At 40.8% G+C, this 21,395-nt stretch overlaps 1 protein-coding gene across 3 annotated transcripts in view; it reads left to right on the forward strand.

Annotated features, from left to right (window-relative positions):
• CNKSR2 (connector enhancer of kinase suppressor of Ras 2) overlaps nt 1-21,395 on the forward strand; it is a 377,815-nt gene that overhangs the window by 79,004 nt on the left and 277,416 nt on the right. For all 3 annotated transcript variants that reach the window (XM_084643098.1, XM_084643099.1, XM_084643100.1), the window contains exons 3-4: nt 3,473-3,675; nt 20,253-20,340. In XM_084643098.1, coding sequence (XP_084499224.1) covers nt 3,473-3,675; nt 20,253-20,340 — 291 coding nt within the window. The remainder of the gene's footprint in view (nt 1-3,472; nt 3,676-20,252; nt 20,341-21,395) is intronic.

The following is a 21,395-nucleotide window of genomic DNA, read 5'->3' on the forward strand; positions in this document are numbered from 1 at the left end:
AAAGAAAAGGAGTACTTGTGGTACCTTAGAGACTAACAAATTTATCTGAGCATAAGCTTTCGTGAGCTACAGCTCACTTCATTGGATGCATGCAGTGAAGTGAGCTGTAGCTCATGAAAGCTTATGCTCAGATAAATTTGTTAGTCTCTAAGGTGCCACAAGTACTCCTTTTCTTTTTGCAAGTAAAAAGAGACTCTGGCTAGGATGATGGGAAACACGCACAAGCTCTTAGGTTGCTTCCCTTTGGCGCATTGTAACACCTCTCCAGGAGCAGAGACTGTGTCACCAGCCAAAGGTGTGGGATAGAGGGGGCAGCCAGTGGTGAAAGGGCCCACGGTATTTCTGTGGTCAGGGAATGCTTGCAGGAGGCAGATTCTTCCATGTGGATCTCAGCCCCCGTGGAGGTGTCTGCTTTCTATTCTACCACTCCATCAACAGTACCTATAGAAAACTATCCTGCTAATAAGCAGCAGCAAGTGTGAACTTCCCTTTCTATTATCACCTGAATAACTTGTTAAGACCCATTCATTGTACTGAAGTTCTGCTCTGAAGTGATCCCAAGGAGCAAATTATATACATCCTAACCATCTCCTCTCTTATTCACAGGATGGTTAAAAATACTCCTGGGGAAATTCTGTGCCAAAAATTAAAAATTCTTCACACAATATTTTAAAATTCTGCAAATTTTTTAGTATTTTATTTGTTAAACTAACACTACACAATCATGTCAGTTTCAATTATTTTGGTAATTTATTTCAAAATACCTGTCAGCAAATATGTCTGTAACAATACAGACACACAAAACTTCTCCCAGGGGCAGAGTTAAAGAAACGCCTACGATAACCCAGTTCCTGTTTCTCTGCCTTGTCCCCTCCAGCCAAGGGGCCAGACCGCCACTCCCTTTCCCCCTGAGTCCAGCCATGGGGCACCCCTCAGTCGAGATACTTGCACCCCCTCCCCCCAGAGCCCAGTCGTGTCACCCCAGCCCAGATACTCACACCGCCTCCTCCTCCAGAGCCCAGCCGTGCCTTCCCCAGCCCACACACTTGCATCCCTTCCCCCTAGAACCTAGCTGCGGGCCACCCCCAGCCCAGACACTCTCATCCTCTACTCCTCAGAGCCCAGCCACAGCCTCAACACTCACATGCACCCCTGTCCCCTCAGGACCCAGCTGTTCCCCCATAATCCAGACACCTACCCTACCTACTCACAGAACCCAGCCACGGGGAGCCCTCCAGCCCAGATATTTGCACCCTGTACCCTCCCAGAGCCCAGGGATGCAGAGGGAGAAACAGCCTGATGCTGGGTCCTGGGCTTGTATGAAGGGAACTGCGACTGCTGGGAACCCTGCAGCTTCCGCTCCCTATCTCCCCCAAGCAGTGTTTTCTGTTTGAGAGCTGGGCTCTGCTGGGTCCAGCAGCCCCCTGGTGGTAGCCAGCAGCTATGCAGCCCATTTCTGTGGGGGGAAAGGAAATTTTGTGCAGTGACGCAGAATTCCCCCAGGAGTAATATAATTTATAATACCCTTCAGACACAAGGGTAGGAGATGAAGGTGTTTGGTAACTGGTTCTTCATAATTATTTTTGTCAAAAGTTGGGTTTTTGTGGAAGTAGCAGAAAATGTTGGGTGACCTTATTCTATTAATAGTTGCTGAAAGCCTGTGTGGTCGCATGGGTGTAATGTGGGTAAAAAAGCCAAAAATGGGTGAGAGTTTAAAAATTGGATGGTAAGAGGCCACAAATCTTAGGGATTGACTCTGGTGACATTCTAAAAAATAGGAGCTCTCAAACATGCTTGTAGCTGTTTCCATTGCTTCACAATGACTCGATAGACATTACAGGCTTCGATGTGAGTTTTGAGGTTATTATGTGTGCTACTTGTGGTCTTGTGTGAGTGGTGGTGTTGATTTGCGTGTAGGTTGTGTTATGCTAGGAGAGTTGTGGGGAATGATGGGTATGTGCTGAACTGAGGGACTCTGTGTGTTTGAGGTTATTGTGTATACTGGTTGTGTTGTGCTGGGGGAGTTTTGTGTGTGCTGCATGGCTGTGGCAGTTGGGCACACGGGTGGTAGTTGGGCCAAGTAATGCACTATCAGTGCAGTCTCTGTCATATAGCTATTGAACTGTTGTATGCAAATTAGTTGTAGAGTAAGGGTGGTGACTGGTTGAATTACCTCTGATATCTCAATGGTCTAGGACAGGGATCGGCAACCTTTGGCATGCAGCCCCTCAGGGTAAGCCCCCTGGTGGGCCGGGCTGGTTTGTTTACCTGCAGAGTCCACTGGTTCGGCTGATCGCAGCTCCCACTGGCTGGGGTTCGCTGCTCCAGGCCAATGGGGGCTGCGGGAAGCGGCAGCCAGCACATCCCTCGGCCTGCGCTGCTTCAAGGCATGGGTACATTCCTTACTATAGCTGTGCACCACAGGGGTGAAATTTGTAAAGTCAAAATGGCTGAGAACTTAAAAATATAATGGTAAGAGACTTTGAAAACCCAGTGATGATCCAGCCTGGTGATATTCTGAACAAAAAGAACTCTTGACCATGCTTGTAGCTGCTTCCAATGCTTCACATTGAGTCAACAGGCATTTTAGGCTTCAGAGTGACATTCCTGGATTTGATTGTATAGGTACAGTTAATAACATGAATTTTATATGATAATTATATTTTATTTTATGATGCATTTTTCAGAAATATTTCCATAAAATGGAAGGATTACCAAATTTTTGTAATAAATTTATATTACTGTATAATTCAGTGCATATCTGCTGCATATTGGATATTGCATATTGCATAATTTCAGTGTAAGGGGTTGCACAGTACAGGGGACTACAGTACAGAATTTGGCTTTAAAATTGGAATGTAGTTAACAATTCTGTTGAGGTATGAGCTAGAATTGTATTGTGCTCAGTGTTCCATAGTTCTGCTATACTACTAATGGGAGTAAAAAGGAGTAAAAACTCTTTTCACAAAAGTCAGCAAATGTGATTTGGAATGCACCAGGTGAGATTTGGATGTTGTGTAGTATCTTGGTCCCACTGAAAACTAATGAGACTAATTGTAAAGTAAGGTATTGTTCAGGGTGAGTAAGGGTATCAGAATCTGTCCCATAGGCATCAGATCTCTTGGGTAGTAATGCACTGCTTTTTACAGCCACTTTTCAGAGCAGAAGCATGTTTAAAAATTTCTTTTCCAATGGTAGCTCTGATTTTTAAGCACACAGATTTTATACTTTAAAACAGTTAAAAGATTAATTACAGTTTTGCTGTTTTTCCATTTCTATTCTGTATCCTGTAGAAACAGAACATGCCAGGAACAAAAAAACCAAAACCCCACATTAATGAGTAGGCATGTTCCTACCTTAATTATCAGGAATGGCTAAGTTTCGAAGCATAAGAGCATTATTACTGTTTTTCAGTTCTACATGTTGGCAAAAAGTACTAACTTTCTTTCAATTTTATTTCTTTTAAATGCAGAACTATGGTTTGGAAACAGAAAATCTAAAAACCCTTTCTCACAAGCTAAACGCATCTGCCAAAAATCTGCAGAACTTTATAATTGGGAGGAGGAGGAGTGGTCACTATGATGGCAGGACCAGCCGAAAATTACCAAATGACTTCCTGACCTCTGTGGTGGATCTGATTGGAGCAGCTAAAAGTCTGCTGGCTTGGTTGGACAGGTAAAATCTCCCAAATGTTTCACAGGTAACCAGTTCATGCACACACCCAAAACAAACCTTTTAAAATAATTTTATATTGATTTTAAGTGTAAGCTAAAACCACAAGTTGACTTTAAAGAATGGAAATATGAATTGATTTTTTAAAAAGATGAAGCTTTAGCATGCAGTTTGGACTGCACTCAGCATCATATTTTTAAAAATACTGTAACAGTGGGCTTATCTGGAATTGAATATCAAGGCTAAACTGGATAAGGCAAATTGATTAATTTTTATATTGGTGCAGGGACAAACTTTTAAGTGAACTGTTTAATTCAAACAAGTTCTTTTGATGTTTATTGCACTGGTAAAATTTTTGAACCTATTGGTCATTGTACCAATGTTAATACATAGTTCCACGGTATCTATGTTGCAGTTATGGAATGTCTTTACATGCAGTTATAGAATTATTTACGTGCAGTTATGGAATGTCTTTGAAGCTCTAGAAACAAATAGAACTTTTCAGATCAGCTGCCTTTGATGTTGCGCTCCTAGGATTTGATCAAACTCAGATGACTAGATAGAGAGGCTCCCATTGCAATCGATGGGAGCTGTATCATGCCCTTATTTTACAATACCATGCAAATATTCAGGACCAGGACTGACCTTCTTACTACATTTTTATGTTCCAATTTTATTCATCATGGCACTGAGACTCTCCAGGTAGTAAAGATGATTATTACAATTTCTCAAGTGGTTAAAATGATTCTGCTTTTAAGTGTATGCCTTTATAAAAACACCTCACAAGTCATTTTATAGTCAACATAAATAGGCTGATTGTCTTGTCTTGATTTGAATATGCAGTTGGTAAAGGGCAATTCATATTTGTGTATTACCAACTGAAGCTGTGATACACTGTAGATTAAGTAAAAAAAAAAAGTGTGTGTGTGGGGGGGAGGGATACTTTTTTTCTTTTTGTCAGGAAAATTACCTTTGTCCCCTAAAAGACAGAAGTGTTTTGTTTTAAGTGAGATATGTACCTGTCCAGTTTTAAAGAATGTATTCTTCAAAGTCCTGCTTTTGCTGTAGGAACCGTAACTGCCATTGAAGTTTGAAAAGATTGGGCTAAAATTGGAAAACAAATAATGGAAAAGAGACATCTTGCAGTTTAAGGAATAATTTGTTGGTTATGGCGTAAATAACACAGATACTGTGTTTTGCTCTAAGTTTGGCAATAGCATAGCAACCAGAATTTTTAAAAAATGGATGCCTAATGTTGGACTTCTAAGTCCATATTTAGGCACCAAGAGGGGTAATGTTTCTTAGTGGACAGAGTACTGAACAGGACTCGGGAGACCTGGATTCTAATCCTGGCTCTGCTGTTAACCTGCTGGGTCACTTTGGGTGAGTCGTTGTGCCTCAGCTACCCTATAAAATATAAATGATACTTACCTGTTTTGTAAAGCACTTTGAGCTCTCCTGATGAAAAGCCATAGGTAAGAGCTGGGTATTATTATTATTATTTATTATTTATTATGTAGTAAGTGTAACCTGGTTTGTCAAAAGGCAAAGCACCTGGAAGCTCCCATTGACCTGGCAGTTCTGCATTTTTGAAAAGCGAGTTGTTTAGTTAAATGCCTAAATATAGACTTAGGAACCCAACGGAGATACCTATTTTAAAAAGCAGGAAAAGTCTTTTCCTTTAAGAACCATTTTGTTTAAAATATCTTTTGACATATTTTCTGATTTCTGATATCTGCACTTACAAAAGCACATTAATAGTTAAGTCTCTACTGAGAATAACCTCATTGAAGGCACCTTTATTTTTAAAAATTAAACTTCAAACTTACCTGCAATTTCACTAGTTTTAACTTGCCTTTTTAAAATACTTTAGCTCTTCTTTGCTGAGGGTTAAAAGTAAATATTTAGGGCCTAGCACTCTTAAAAAATGCCAATAACGTAAGGCTACAGTTTCCTGCTTACCTGCTGCAGCACATTACAACTTGTACTATAATTATACATCCTGTTACATACATTTTTAGTGGCCGAAGTGGTGCAAGACTTAAAATGTTTGAGTCCAAAAGACTGTTGGGTGTTATGAAATGGAGGGATTTTTAATTGAAAATGTTTTAAAATAAATTAACTTTTTTATTATTTCTAAAATATAATTGCACTATCTATTGTGAAGTGTCCATCACACTTGTAGTACTATCACAGGCACCTCCTTTCCAATTTGCTGGGAGGTGCTCGACCTCCGGCTTAGCCCCACGCCACGCCCCCACTCCAGCCCTTTCCCCAAGTCCCCATTTCCCACCCCACCTCTTTCCACCCCATTCCTCCCCCTCCCCTGAGCAAGCCATGTCCTCGCTGCTCTACCGCCGAGCCTTTTTCCCCGAGGGTGCTCCAACCTATGTCACCTATGACTGTGCTATTGATTGGAGTTTATAATATGGATGTACTACACTTACTGATGGCAAGAGACTCTTAGAAGGTGATGAGATCAGCTGACAGTTGATTTCTCTGCCTCTATAAACATAAACTCTAGATGAAAACACACATGCCCTCATGCTTTTTCTTGAGGAATAATCAGCTTCTAAAATCCAAATTCAACATAATAGTTGCTCCATTTGAGCACTAATGTGTGACATGATATCCAAGGTTGTGTCAAGATTGCATACTTTAGGATTAGACACAAAGCCAAAGCCCCCTGTTAAGAGTGGATATGGCCCAGCAATGCATGCCCTGTCATTCTTTACTGAAATTATAATAAGATTATTTATAAAGGCAGCCACATTATATCAGTCATAGATAATACAACAGGCAAACAAAAAATTAAAAGAGAGTTAATAAAATCATCTTAAAAATATAGTTTCCAATTTTACTTTCTGTTACTTGCGCATTTGAGCTCATCTGGAACTGTGGCTGCTCTGCACCTCTGAAAATGGAATCTCAAGGTGTTTCAAATTTCATGGCACTCAGAAACTAGGGCAGCAAAAATGAGAGGCTACTTTTGAAAATGTTGTCTTTAGTACCTGAATGGGGTTTTCTAGAAACAATATTTGAATTTCACTTAATTATACAGTAAACAGATATTTTGAACAGGTATGTAATTTAAACATTCTTGTGTACGTTTTTGTGAAATTTTAAGATTTTCTTCTAGCATATAATAATTTTCATTCAGTAGGTCCATTTTTCCTCTTTCAGATGTCTCAAGGGGGCAGATTAATGGCTATGTATTCTTCCTTCTTAAGAGCATGAATGTCTGGAGATCCATAGGGTTCTGTCACTTCCTGTTAAATGGCAACTGGGGGAGATAGAAAGCTTCTTTTACACAGATATGGTTTTGCTACTATTAGTCCTAACAATCAAAGTTGAGCTCCAGACTTTGCTGTTGCAGAGATACTATGATGGTTGGTGCTACCTAAGATAAAATGGACTGAATTTTTCTGTTGAATAGTTCTAGCAGTATTTTTTGATAGGTTCTCTCAGTCAGAGTGTTTTTCTAGTATTTCTTTATGCCTTGAAGACCTGAAGACATTTTCTATATGATGCTTTTATAGCCAGGGTGGCTCAAGTGTCTGACTGCTTCTCATGGCTAGCCTTAGGGAAATCTGCATTTTATATCAAATCTTATTTTTCATGTAACTTCACTATTGTGCTTTCAGTGCCTGAGAGAGATGGGGGGACATTTGTGATTAAGTTGGCATAGACTTGCCCCATATAAAATGAAAGGGAGGCATTGAGGTAAAAGGGTGAGGGTTATTAGCATGCCTCCCCTCTGACAATAGTTTGCAGCCTTGGAGTGATTTGATGTATTTCTGTCCTTGGATTCTCGGGTGGCAGCTCTGGCTTACAGCAACTTTTTTCATCTGTGACAAATAAATTAATTAAAAGGAATAATGTGGACACTAACACAGTGATACAAGCCATTGTAACATCCAGACTGGATCACTGGTATGCACATTTACTTGGGGCCACCCTGGAAAAAGCAGCTAGTGGCTCCAGCTGGGTATAAATGCACCAGCTTGCTTCTTGGGTGGAGAGCACATAAAACTTGAGCTCCAGCTCTGCACTAGCAGTTTGTTCACTTCTTAATGCAATTTCAACTTGTTGGTTACAGCCTATAAAGACCTAAATGAGCTGGGCCCAGATATCCTTTTCCCCTATGGTCTGTTGAGACTTGTGATCTATTGGGTTACTCTTACTGTTGGTTCCCAGGGTTGAATTGACCATGGCTGGTATCAAGCCATTCTTTGTGGAGGGTCCATTCCTCTAGAATCTGTTTCTTCCAGTGACTGATCAGCACCAGAGATCAATGAGCATCAGGGAATAGTTTAAAATTTCTATTTTTGCCAACTTTTTAAAGTCTTTTGGTTTACTTAATAGTAGGGATTGGGAGTTTTTGTAGAAGGCTTCCATACCTCCATTTCCAGATGTGTCAGTCTGGCTGTTCTAGGCGCCTACATGGGAATCTGATTCAGGCACTCTGAAAAGTATCAGGGCTCAGGACATTAAGGTGGTTGTGGTTTGCTTACAAGAACACTTTGACTTCCCTCTTTCTCTCACCAAGCCATAGAATTCTCCTCTACTTCTACAAGGGGTGTTGTCCTAACGTTTTATAGTCATGTTTTTGTACTCTTTTCCCTGTTCCTCTGATCTTTTGCCTGTTAGAGCTTTGTTTTCTTTAAAAAAACCATCTTTGGGTACATTTAGATGCCAACTGGCTTGGAATACAGGCCTTGGCAACCAAAGAGCTGCCTTGAATTGCTGCTTTCTATGGGCTTACATCAAGCCCATGGGTCAAATAATACTGCCCCATATGTATGGACGTATTTTTGTTTAAGGAAATATGTTCAGGTATTACAGAATTATTATGTTGTGGCCATTTGGGTTTCCCATACAACTACTGTTAAAATCTATCTCAGAGTTACTGTGAGCCATTGATTCTGCAGTCACAGCAAGTTATTTTCTCTTGAGATTAATAATATATAGCACTATTATAAATTCTTCTTTTCTGACATGGTAGATTCCTATTTTTTCTGTCTTTTAGGACTGATGCATTCTATCCTGTGGAGGAGAGTCTTCAGTGCTGTGTCTGTCTGTCTGGTACCTAATTACAAAGATAATCTGTTGTATCCCTTGAAATATGTGCTAACTACTTAGGCTAAGCAATATGTTCCACCTTATATTTAGCTGTGCCACTGAGTACCTTTCCCAGACCTGAAGAAGAGCATTGTGTAGCTCAAAAGCTTGTCTCTCTCACCAACAGAAGTTGGTTCAATAAAGATATTTGCTCACCCTCCTTGTCTCTCTAAAGATCACCTGTAACAATCCTGTGGAATGTATTTCTCATCATCTCTATTGAATGGCTATTAGCCATAACATGCAGCCTTCAAAAATTGAGGCATTTTTTTTTTAATTGAAAACCTCTCTGAAATAGGGGAGAAGACGAAAAAAAAAAAAAACAATTAGGCACTCGAATCACATTGGCAATGCACTGCTTTGTGTTTCTGGCCATGAAGCAGCAAAGTTTATAGATAACACAGAACTGAAGCAGCCACTGTAATGAGTAGAGCAGTGGTTCTCAAACTTTTGTATTGGTGATCCTTTCACACAGCAAGCCTCTGACTGTGACCCCCCTTATAAATTAAAAATACTTGTTTTATATTTAACGCTATTATAAATGCTGGAGGCAAAGCGTTTTAACCTCACAATCCCCTGAGGGGTCATGACCCCCAGTTTGAGAACCACTGGAGTAGAGAGTGCTATTTTACATCTTTTTATTAAAATATGCAAGGGAAAAAATAGAAAAAAGACCTAGGAAAATTGGAACAGTGGCAATAAAAAAAGCTCTGTCGAAAAGAAAATAAACAAAATAGTCAGAAAAAACTGATAAAAAGAATGAAAAAAAGACACAATAAAACATTCACCTTCCAAAAATGAACTGCAAAAAACACAGAGCTGACTGAGACAGTTTAAATGTAAGACTGATTACAAATTAAATGGAAAATAAAATTGAGTTTAAAAATTGTTTGTGCGCTGGAGATAAACATACAATTAAGGCAAACTAGAATGGAATCTTATATTGCAGACTGGTTTAGGGAGTGAAAGCTCAGTGAACTGTGGTTATGGCCACACAGTCTCAGTGCATAGCAATTCTATGGTATAAAGCCACTTTGTAAAAATGATACACTAATCTACTGAGTAAGAAGTTATCTGATCATAGCTGCTGACTTTATTGAAAAAGTACGCTTTTATTCCTGCTAGCCATGAAAATTCTGTTCCATCTTCGGAATCCTCATTAGAATTGTTTACAAAGTTTTGGTTGGGGTTGCTCTTGTATAGCCCCATTGAAAGTACCCTGTAAAAATTAATTGCAGTTGTGTGGTTCCATCTGAACTATTTTTCATTGAGTTCCATATCAAATGTATACAGTTAATCAGTTTTTTCTGTGAGCATCATAAACTCAACCAGGCTTCTGAGGGTCAAGCTATTGTTGTTTCTATCTCCAGCACCATTTTTAAGGTTCTACAACACAAATTGTACCCTTAGTGGCACCTGTGCACGCCTCACAGTTGGGTCCCTTTGTCCGGAGGCAGTAAGAAAATTGCAGAACAGTGACATCATAGAGGTGCCGCCTGAAGAACACCCCGGAAGCCCTGACTGTCGAGCAGTGCAGCAGCCTTTAGAGGTCATCTTTTCTTCAGTTGGGACATGGCTAATTCATTGTTCTTGTATTTTGGTCTCTTTTATTCCTTCACACTGCTTCCAATGGGTTCCCCACACTTTCTGTGGTCCATATCTTTGCAGTCCCGCCAGAGGTGCTGGAACAGTTTTTTTTAGCGGGGGTGCTGAGAGCCATTGAACCACACTGTAAACCCTGTATATAACGGAAACCACTTCAAGCCAGGGGGTGCAGCAGCACCCCTTGTTCCAGCACCTATGGGTCTCACCTAAAGTTCTGAAATGAACCCTAGATTTGTGAATCTGAGGACCTCAAACATTAATGTACTTATCCTCACAACAATATTAAGCCCAGTTTACAGATGAGGAACTGAGTCACAGAGACTTTAAGTGACTTGTCCAATAGCACACAGGAAGTGTACAACAGAGCCAGGAACTGAAATCTGAACTGAGTCCCAGTCTAGGCCAGTTCAGTTTCTTAACCAGATCACCATTCTTCCTGCGATAAAGTTTAGCTGTATTCTGATGTGTCAAACAAAAAGGTTGTCTTTGTCTTCATCTAAAATTGGGCAAGGACTCCCAGTTCCTTGGTTATGCCTCTGCACTACTCTGTTTTTTTTTCCTACATGGGAAGCTCTTGCAAAATCAAGGACCTTTCAAGTTTCAATGAAGAGAGTACCTGTTTCTTCAGATCATGTTCTACCTCACATTCCAGCATGGGAAATCTCGATTTTAAAAGATAACATCCACCATTTTAGCTTCCAGAAAAGAGTTGCTCCTGCTCTACATTATAATGCCACCATTTCATGAACACTCTTAATAGAGAATGGTCCTTGTGTGACTTGCAGTAGCACTAAAATAGTTTGTGTGTATGGTCTCTCATCATCTGCCCCCTTTGCTCCACCAATGATATTAATTTTGATGCTCTGTTTATCTGCTTTTCCTGCATCCATCTGTATGTTCTGCCACGTTGCCCTCTGTTTGGAATGTCCTCTTAATTCTAGTCCACCAAACTGCTGTCTTTCTGACAAAGAAACCACTTCTGAAAACCTATTTTTGTGTGTGTCTCAACAGAACGTGGTCCAGTAAAAGATACTATCTCTCCCACATTGTCTCTCACGTATTTTCTGTTATCCAGAATGAGTCAATATAATAAACTGTAAAGAAAATTCCTAATTACTACTGTATCTGGGCTTCCCAATACACTTCTCTATTCTGTCTTGTTTAGGTTGTAAATTTTTTGGTGGTTGGAGCTGTCTGTATGTTGTGTCTTATGCAGAGCTGAGAGTAGGGTTGCCAACTTTATACTCGCACAAAACCGAACACCTTTGCTCCGCTCCCTGCCCTGCCCCTCCTCTGAGACCCCACCCCTTCTCTGAGGTCCCATCCCCGCTCACTCCATCTCCCCTCCCTCTGTTGCTCACTCTCCCCATCCTTACTCACTTGCTCATTTTCACCAGGCTGGCTAGGGGGCTGGGGTGCGGGAGGGGGTGTGGGCTCCAGGGTGGAGCCAGAAATGAGGAGCTCAGAGTGTAGGAGGGGTCTCCAGGCTGGGGCAGGGAGTTGGGATTTGAGAGGGGGTGAGGGCTCCAGCTGGGAGTATGGGCTCTGGTGAGGGGCCAGAGATGAGGGATTTGGGGTGCAGGAGGGGGTTCTGGGCTGGGACTAAGGGGTTTGGAGGACAGGACGGGGATCAGGGCTGGGGAAGGGTGTTGAGGCACAGGAGGGGGAGTGCGGGCTCTGGCTGGGGGTGCAGGCTGTGGGGTGGGGTTGGGGGGTTTGGGGTGCAGGAGGGTGCTCCAGGTTAGGATTGAGGGATTTGGACGGCAGGAGGGAGATCAGGGATGGGGCTGTGGTAGGGGGTTGGGGCCTGGGAGAGAGTCAGGGGTGCAGGCTCTGGGTGGCGCTTACCTCAAGTAGCTCCTGGAAGCAGTGGCATGTCTATCCTCTGGCTCCTACGTGGAGGTGCGGCCAGGTGGCTCTGCGCGCTGCGCCATCTGCAGGCGCTGCCCCCGCGGCTCCAATTGGCTGTGGTTCCTGGCCAATAGGAGCTGCACAGGCAGTACTTGGGGCAGGGACAGCGTGCGGAAGCCCCCTGCTTGCGCCTCTGCATAGGAGCGGAGGGGTCATGCTTCCCGCGGACTGCCTGGCACGGAGGCTAGCAGTGCCGCCAACTGGACAGTCAGTGGCCCGGTCTGCGGTGCTGACTGGAGCCACCAGGATCCCTTTTTTGACTGGGTGTTCTGGTCGAAAACCGGACACTTGGTCACCCTAGCTGAGAGGAACGTTATGGGCTCTTAATAAATAATGAATGATGTCTATGTAATCTATGAAGTGTTTGTATTTGGAGAGTTGGATTGGGAAAGGACCAATCTCAAAATTCTACGGGATTCTTCATCGAAGCCTCGTGTACCATAATATAGCAGAGAAATGTTCATTTAAGAATTGAAGAAAATTTAGTTGATATTTTGTGCAGTAACCACCACAGTATTTTCACAAGGGTGTTAATTGTGTATTAGGTATTTCTACAGGGAACATTGGATTTCTTAGTGTGCTGTTTGTCCTAGGCACGTGCGGACTGGCAGGGCCAGCCCACAACATTTTGGCACCTGAGGTGGGGAGCTCAAATGATGCCCCCATGTCACCTCGCTTGGGCCAAAACTTTGAAACGCTGGGTCCTAGTGGCGCCCCCCAACAGTCTGGCACCTGAGGCAGCCACCTCAGTTCGCCTCATGGTAAGGCCAGCCCTGTGGATTGTTACTCAATCTGTCTTTCACAGCTGCTGAACCGTAACATGATCCATGTTTTCTCCCCAGTACTGGCCACAGCTTGCATATCAAATGCTTAAACTACTGCTACAATGTACATTAAACATTATGAAATGGGAACAAAAACATTTTGTGGTGATGAGATGTTTTTTTCCAACCAGTCAGTCTGATGCTTAGAGAAGAATTAACAGGCTGAGATACCCACTAGTTTGACAATTTAGCATCCCGGTGTCTTATATGTGAAAAAGCAGACTAAAAAAGTCAGTTAGAAGCCCTACTCTTCCTACCTATGTTTAATAAGGAGAAAAAGGTGGTAATCTACAGTAGCAGGCTGATGAATGTTGTCTTTCACGAAAAGTAGGAGTTCTTAAATTTCACACCAAGAAGGTAGATTAAGGAAATTAATTCCTCTGAGGTGCAAGAGACTGTGACCTCAACTGAGCAAAGCTACTCCTCAAAGCACTTAAACACATACTTAAGTCCTGTTGTAATGGGATGTAAGTATGTGCCTAAAATTAAGTGCATTGCTGAATAGATATGGACAGCTGAATCGGGACCTATAAGCCTTCCTGCTCTCAGCTGTGTATGCTGGTACCCTGGAACGCAATTTAGGATTCCTATTTATATGTCCAGTACAGCATGTGCTGATTCACCCATTGCCGTTCAAATACAGAAGTGTCTTAGTGTTCAGCTTTAGTACATTCTTTGAATGCTTTGGATTGCAGTAATTTCACTGTAGAATTCACCTTTCACTAAGAAATTGTTCTCTTTTTGCCACTGTGCTATGTTCAGTAAGACTATTTTGTGTGCATTTTATAGCACTTAAAAATAGTTGGATTTCTTTCTCTCATTGTTTTCAGTCAATGAACCTTACCCACAATGTGGTTGGTTTTTAGTTGCAGAGGAAAAGGTAATAACAGGTATGCATTGCCTGGAAGTATGGTGCCTAACGTGTTCCCAGTCACCAAAATGTGTTAAACCAATAACTCATACTTTGAAAGTACCAATCCCCTTCACTTTGTGCTGTGATTTTGTACAACCTTGTGAGCCATGTTTGGTTGTTTGTTGTCCTGACAGTTGTTTAGTATTCCATGAGGTGAAAAAACAATTAATTGTGTCTATAAATAGATAAAAAAAATGAATCTATGTGCTTTTCTGTCAGTTTTTCAGTTTGTTGTCCATGGGCCTTATATTCCCTTTATTTACTCCCCTTTATGTTTGTTTGAATTGGGGTAATGAACATATCAATAAAATTGTTACGCACCTACTCCTGTTAGTGCCACAGGAGCAGCTGCAAATGTTTAACAAAGCATTAATTTAAAAGTTTCTTTTATTCAATGTAAAGTTCATTGGATTTCCTGCTTATAGTGAATTAAACAGTCCAATTACAAGTGCAAGTAAAACATGGTATATGACAGTCTACCACCATGATTCTTAGATGGGATACTGACACAGTTACATGTACTACAATGCAAACTACTATGTTTTTCTTCGTTTGTTTGGGGTTTTGTTTGCCTTGCCTCTCCTCTCTGAGGGTTGAATTATGATACAGACTGGATTATCCTGAAATTTTTTATGCTAGAAGAAACTCTCAAAATGGGTTCTGGTTATTAAGTTTAAGTTCTTTTGCACACTTGTCCTCCTTGATCTGATTCTAAGATAAGAATGAGGTTAACTCTAGGCATCACGTTACTTCTACTCTGATAAAAGTGTTTGTTTCTATTGTCAGTAGTGGAACTTAGTTACTGCATTTGTTAACATTTTTGTTAATAAGACATTTAGGTCATACAAATACAAATTGTGTTAAGTGATGCATTTGTTTACAAACACTTTCATTTTCAGAACTACAGCTCAGAGTAGGGGTTACCAGTACTTTGCCTCGACCAAGTCAAATCAAACAGAAGGTGGAGGATAAATGTGAATGTGTCTGATTATGATATTGAAAGATGTATGGTCTGGAAGTACCAAGTTTATGCATCCTCATGGATACAAAGGAACCATGGGGGGGAGGGATAGCTCAGTGGTTTGAGCGTTGGCCTGCTAAACCCAGGGTTGTGAGTTCAATCCTTGAGGGGGCCATTTAGGGATCTGGGGCAAAAATTGGGGATTGGTCCTGCTTTGAGCAGGGGGTTGGACTAGATGACCTCCTGAGGTCCCTTCCAACCCTGATATTCTATGATTCTTTTAGTGTTCTGTCTTTTAGTTTTTAATGTACTCTTGAACTATAATTTTCATTTGTTTGCAATCATTGGTTACATATGGCTGTTGAGAAGAATAATCTATAACATACAGAACAGTAACATGAGACTAAACCATTGTTACTTAAGATGCATTCTTTTAGCTGATTCTTCTCCCAATTCTGTAGTGTGAATTTAATAGTGAACTTATCAACTTTTTAAAATTCCTAAAAGGTTGTGATATCACTAGTGATTTAATGAAAGTCCCAATTAAAAACAAACAAACCTTCTATGGCTCTTGTTTTTATTTACTTTGTCAAACAGCAGTTAGAAAAAACTATTAATCTAAAAAGGCTGACAGAGAGAGTAGATAGGAAATGCTGGGGAGGCCAGTGGGAGGAAATCAATAGGATTTATAGCACTTCTTGCATTATTGCCACATTTTTTGTGGATGTTGCAGAGGAAGGGAATCTTCAGAAAGGTTTTGAATGGACAAAGCATAACTTTATGAAAGACTGGGAAAGAGAGGGTATTCCGCACATATAGAGACAAACATGGAAAAAGTTCTAGGGATGGCTATGGGAGAGGAGGGTAAATGGGGCATGAAGGCTGACGTCACTTCTAAAAGTGAGCGAATGTAATAGGGCCCCAATCCAGCACAGCATTTGAGCATGTGTATAACTTTAAAGATGTGACAAGTCAGACTAGTCACATCCTTGAAATGATATACATACTTAGGTGCTTTCCTGGATCGGTGTCTTAAATGCTAGCTGAGAGTGGTAGGTCAGAGGAAAGTAGAGTAGTTTGCTTTTGAAGGAAGAGGGCAGAAGTTGAAACTTTATAGAGTTGGCTGGGGACTTAAAAGAAGTAGGGAGGATGTGTTCTGACTGGGTGTGGAATGCCTTTTTACCTGTTGCATTTTTGATGGATTCAAATGGCATTATCACACGGGTGAGGAGGTTGTTGTGATAATCAATCACAAGGTTATCAAGATGTAACAGTTACGTGCTGCTATTTAGGTTTGGTCTGTCCTGTCTGGAAATAAATTGATAATTTTAATATAATGTAAAACAATGTTACACGCCTTACTGTCAAGGTGGACATTTTATTAATGAAAACAGGATTTTATGTGTCAAATTGAGGCTTCAAATTGTGTCCATCATGGAGTTTGGCCAGTGATCCTATACTAAACATCCTAGATGAAATTTTCAAAATTCATTTAGAAGTGGAAGTCTCATTGAAATTCAATGTTTGAAAATGAGATTAGCCTCACCCACCTTGTTTCTCACCATTTTTTGTTGATTTTAGCTGCTGGAATGAGACAATTGCTTACTAGTTTCCTGCCTCCCCTGCCCCAAAATCCACTTACCCTTACCATTGTTACTAGTTTCACTTTGTATTTTCAGTGTCCGTTTTCTCATTTTTGTTTTTAGGTTCCATTTGTTTTTGTTAACTTACATTTGCAGTCCATGTGCCATTTTTTTGTTCTTTAATTTGAGTTAAACCCAATTTATTTGGGTATTTTCAATGTTCTTCATTAAGAACAATGCTCATAAAGGCTTCATTGTTGTCTTTATGAACTGTGTAACCTAATGAATAGTAGAACTATGAGAGATCATGCTGCATTAGAACCAAAAGCCTACCATAGAATTTTGTTTGGAAAAATGCTAGAGGCTTTGAGCCATCAAATAGATTCCAGCTGTGTAATTTGAAGATCAAATTGTAATAACATCCAAACATAAAGTAAAATAATACCATTTGTGGCTTGAACCCATTCGTTCTAAATAATGGTGAGAGTCATAAATGAGTATCATCTTTTTAAATCATTGCTTTAGAAGGGTTTTCTCATCTTAACAGTGGCAATTGTGAATGAAAATAAATACAAATATTTGTGACCCTTTTGGATACAATAGTCTTGTTTTAAGAGATTCTAGCTCATAACTGAAGAGTTAATTCAGGTTTCAAACATATAATAAGTTCATATTTTTATTGTAATTTGGCTAAGGTAGGTGGGGTGTGTGTGTGTGTGTTAGGTAGACGTTGTATACTGTACACATGTTGTTGTAGTGTGTGTATATATAAAAGCTGCATGTAAATAGTGATTGTAGCGTTTGACAAGTTGCTTTTGTCAAGCACCCTTGAACTCCTGACATGCACTCTGTCCACTAATCCATCACTTTCAGGACTGCTTCTAGTTTTCCTAGCCTCTGCACAGCTTCTACCAGCCATACTTCCATTATAAAAAGAACACACTGCCAGAGGAATATTACCTTCCTCCATCTAATATATGGAATTTCCTCCCCCAGAATTACATCAAATTGAGGTGCATATTCAGTTCTGACAAATTGTATCTTGTGACTTATGAGGGCTAGAATGGGAGTTTTAAACCATTAGAAAGGGGAGGAGATTCCGTTTTTCTGTTGGGAAACACCGCTAGTTCTTCAGAAAGTTCCAGGATAGCTGACTTAAAAATTGCAATATTATAGCACTTGGAGAAACTATTGTAGAAACCTATAAGAACTATCTAAAATATACTAGTTATGATGACTCTTGTCTACAGAGCTTTTTATTACTGAACTCATGGTTACTGGACTTTGGCTGGCTTTGCAGTAGGAAAAATATCAACAAAAATGGTAAAACTCTAAACATTTCCTGTAAAGTATGTGACATACAGAAGATACATGATGACATAATATAAAGTTTTTATTGATATTCATTTTGGGGTGGCTGAATTACTTACATGAGTGGACTCCGAGCTTATCTCAAATGAGTGGCAATAATACCTTTATATCACAGCATCATGTTTTTTTTATACTTGTTCTTTCAGTGTTTTGTGTGTGTGTGTGTGTGAGAGAGAGAGAGAGAGAGAGATTCAACTGATCGGGACATACAGGTGAATGAACAACACACAAGGGATGGATTTTAAGCATCAGGAAATAATGTTGTTCAACATTGGAGGGAAACACTTCCCGCTCCCACATAGTAGGCATTTATCCATGGCAGTGTTCCGGAGTCCCACTAAACAACCAGTAACTCGATGTAGACCCACCTAGGCCCACCCCTTGGATTCAGCTCACTTCTGAATCCTCCCCACCTTTTCCCACATGGAGGGATATAGAAGTTGCCAAAAGAGGATATCAGCCTGCAAGAACTTCAGGTCTCCTTTTTTCCTATTGGCAAAACCATAAACACCAACTCTGTGGGTGCTCCAGGGCTGGAGCATTCATGGGGGGAAAAAATGGCAGGCAGCCCCCCTGTCAGTACCTCCACCTTCCCCCAGCGCCTCCCACCTGCTGCGGATCAGCTGTTCCGCAGCATGCAGGAGGTGCTGGGGGAAGGGGGCAGTAGCGAGGGCAGGGCATGCTTGGGGGAGGGGTGGAATGGGACAGGAAGAGGAAGACAGAGGTGGTGCAGGGGCAGGGCAGGGTAGGAGTGGGGCCTTGGGGAAAAGGGTGGAGTGGGGACAGGGTAGGTGTGGGGACTTGGGGGAAGGGGTGGAATGGGGGCAGGGTCTGTGGTGGAGCCGGGGGGGGAGCACCTCCCAGCACATTAGAAAGTTGGTGCCTATGGGCAAAAGGACCACCAGCATGATATTTACCTCTTGGAGCTGGTCCCTTTTAGCCTTTACCATAGTGGACACTGGCCACAAGTTAAACACTCTTACTTTGCTAATATTGAACATTAAGACTTATTGTTATAACCTAACTGTGTCTCAATGATGCTGTGAGGAAGGCAAAAAACTCCATGATACCTCTTACCAGTTTTGTCCAAAGGGAAAAAAACTTTCCTGATACTGAAACAGGTGATCAGTCAGACCTGTAGCATCCTAAAAAACATGGCACGAACACTGCAACAAAGGGGAGGGAGAGTGGGGAAGCTAGCCAGAGCAAGACATTTTTGAAAAGCCTACAGGAGTTTAACTAGGTGGTGGGGGCCATGAGAGCCAATTGGTTAGCTTGTTCACCCATCCCCAGCCAGTGGTTAGGTGATGGGCCCAAAGTGGGAGCGTCTATGGCCCACATACCTACAAGCACTGCATCCATCCCAGGCAGTCCATTGAACATTCCTTCCCAGTTGATTGTGGACAGATACCATCCATGTAAAACTGTCAATGTGCCCAAATCCTCATTAGCAACATGCCTACTGTTAAAATCTTGGACTTGTCCTATAGAGACTTCCAGTCCTGCCAAAGAGTATGATAGTTTGTTTAAAATGGAAGAGAGACATAAGTGCTAGACTAAGATAACTTGAGACCAAGTCTGTATTTGAATGTAGTTCTTCAATAGTGAAAGGCGAGGACTGCTGTCCTCAGAAAATGTATCTTTAGTAATATTTTAAAATTCTTATAACAAAACCCCTGGGATTGAAAGATCCTGGCTCCAAATCAACCTTTACCTCTGCTTCTTAGAAAGTCTATTCTGATTGTGACTGTTTTGCCCTTTTTAGAAGCCGACCTAAGGGCTTGACCCAGAGTATTTCTATTGACTTCCCTGGGCTTTAGTTCAGACCCTAAGACACTCAGTACATTAGCCAAATGTATTAATGACTGTATTCATACCTGGGCACCAGCTGTACAACATATGGAAACAATAGCTTTTCTTTTCTCAGTAACTGTGCGCTTAGACTACCTCAAAAGACATGCCCCTGTATACCTGGGACTCGTATGGTAAAGTGGAGGCAGTTTCAGAAAGAAGCTTCAGCTCTTGAGGAGATGATGCCTCTATGATTAGAACTTCTCTCAAAATGATTTAAAAAATCCTGAAAAGCCAAGAAGACAGTTGAAGTAGCCATTTTCTAAAACTATGTTCTGGTACATACATCAGAAATATTGAAAATCCATTGTTAGCATTGTATTATTCTGTCCTATTAAGAATTAGTATTAAAGCAATCTGTGTTTAAAGTGCATTATGTGCCACTGAAGCGGGGAAAAAATCATCTTCCCTATGAACATTCTTTCTTTTTCTTTTTTTAGATCACCTTTTGCTGCTGTGACAGATTACTCAGTAACGAGAAATAATGTCATACAGCTCTGCCTGGAATTAACAACAATTGTACAACAGGTATGAGACTATACACTTATTCTCATTTGAATTTATTGTTGCCTATTTAATGGTAAGTGGCCCTTTGCAACTAAATTGAATCATTTTATGTCACCCACTTTTCTGTGTCCAGTTACAGCATAAAAGGAAAACGGTTGTGTTAGTAAAAAACTTTTTAGAAATGTCTGTTTCAATATCTGCATAACTTTGATTTTGGCTGTCCTATGCTTGTACTTCTCTCCTGTGTTGCAATGCTGATCTTTATTGTGAATTCCTTAGTCTATATAATTGTCAAGTTGAAAATTCCTATTTGATATTGTATTTTACTTGTAATAGTTTCTCACTTATTTTTCATTAAATGGAGTAGTTCAGAAGATCTCTTTGTATTACTCTGCATTTGTGCAGTCACCTTCATTTTTGCACAATTCATAATACCTAGAATCTTCTGCAGATAGTGTATATTTTCTAATCTGTCTAAAATGTTATATATTAGTTTTCTTAAATTTGGACTTCAAGAGAGCCACAAGCAGTTACTTAGTCTTTTGCTTAAAGGTCTGACTTCACTTTCCCGAAATAGAAGGGAAAATTGCTTGCATTCTGAGGGTGTATATAACCTAGAACCTTCCCCAGTTTCCATAATTTTGGGGGGATTTACTGATGAAAAGTTCTATAGAACAATAATACCGTGTGTGTCTTCAGTTTGGACCTGTCCCCACTCTTGGCTATCCTTCTTCCGGTAAAAGTGAAAAGCAACTTTTGTTATAGTCCAAACCAATGTTGGCACCCACTCCATTAGATGGATTAATGCTAGAAATTAAAGTAGTTCTCTTCAGCTGAGTGATATACCTTTGATTCGAACAGCCCAAAGATCTGTCCTGGTGTTTTCCAGTGCCCCTATGATTAACGTGGCTGTAATCAATTGCCTTTAAATCTTGTTAATTATATAGGTTTAGTTAATACCCCTGTTTGTTATCTAATTTTTGAGGGGCCAGTTGTGAATTCCCATTCAACAGTGAATTAATTTTATAGGCTATCCAGAGAGTCTACCCTATTTTATCTCATGATGTTTTTGTTTC

Source organism: Lepidochelys olivacea, assembly GCF_965140295.1.
Source record: "Lepidochelys olivacea isolate rLepOli2 genome assembly, chromosome: 1".
Lineage (NCBI taxonomy): Eukaryota > Metazoa > Chordata > Testudines > Cheloniidae > Lepidochelys > Lepidochelys olivacea.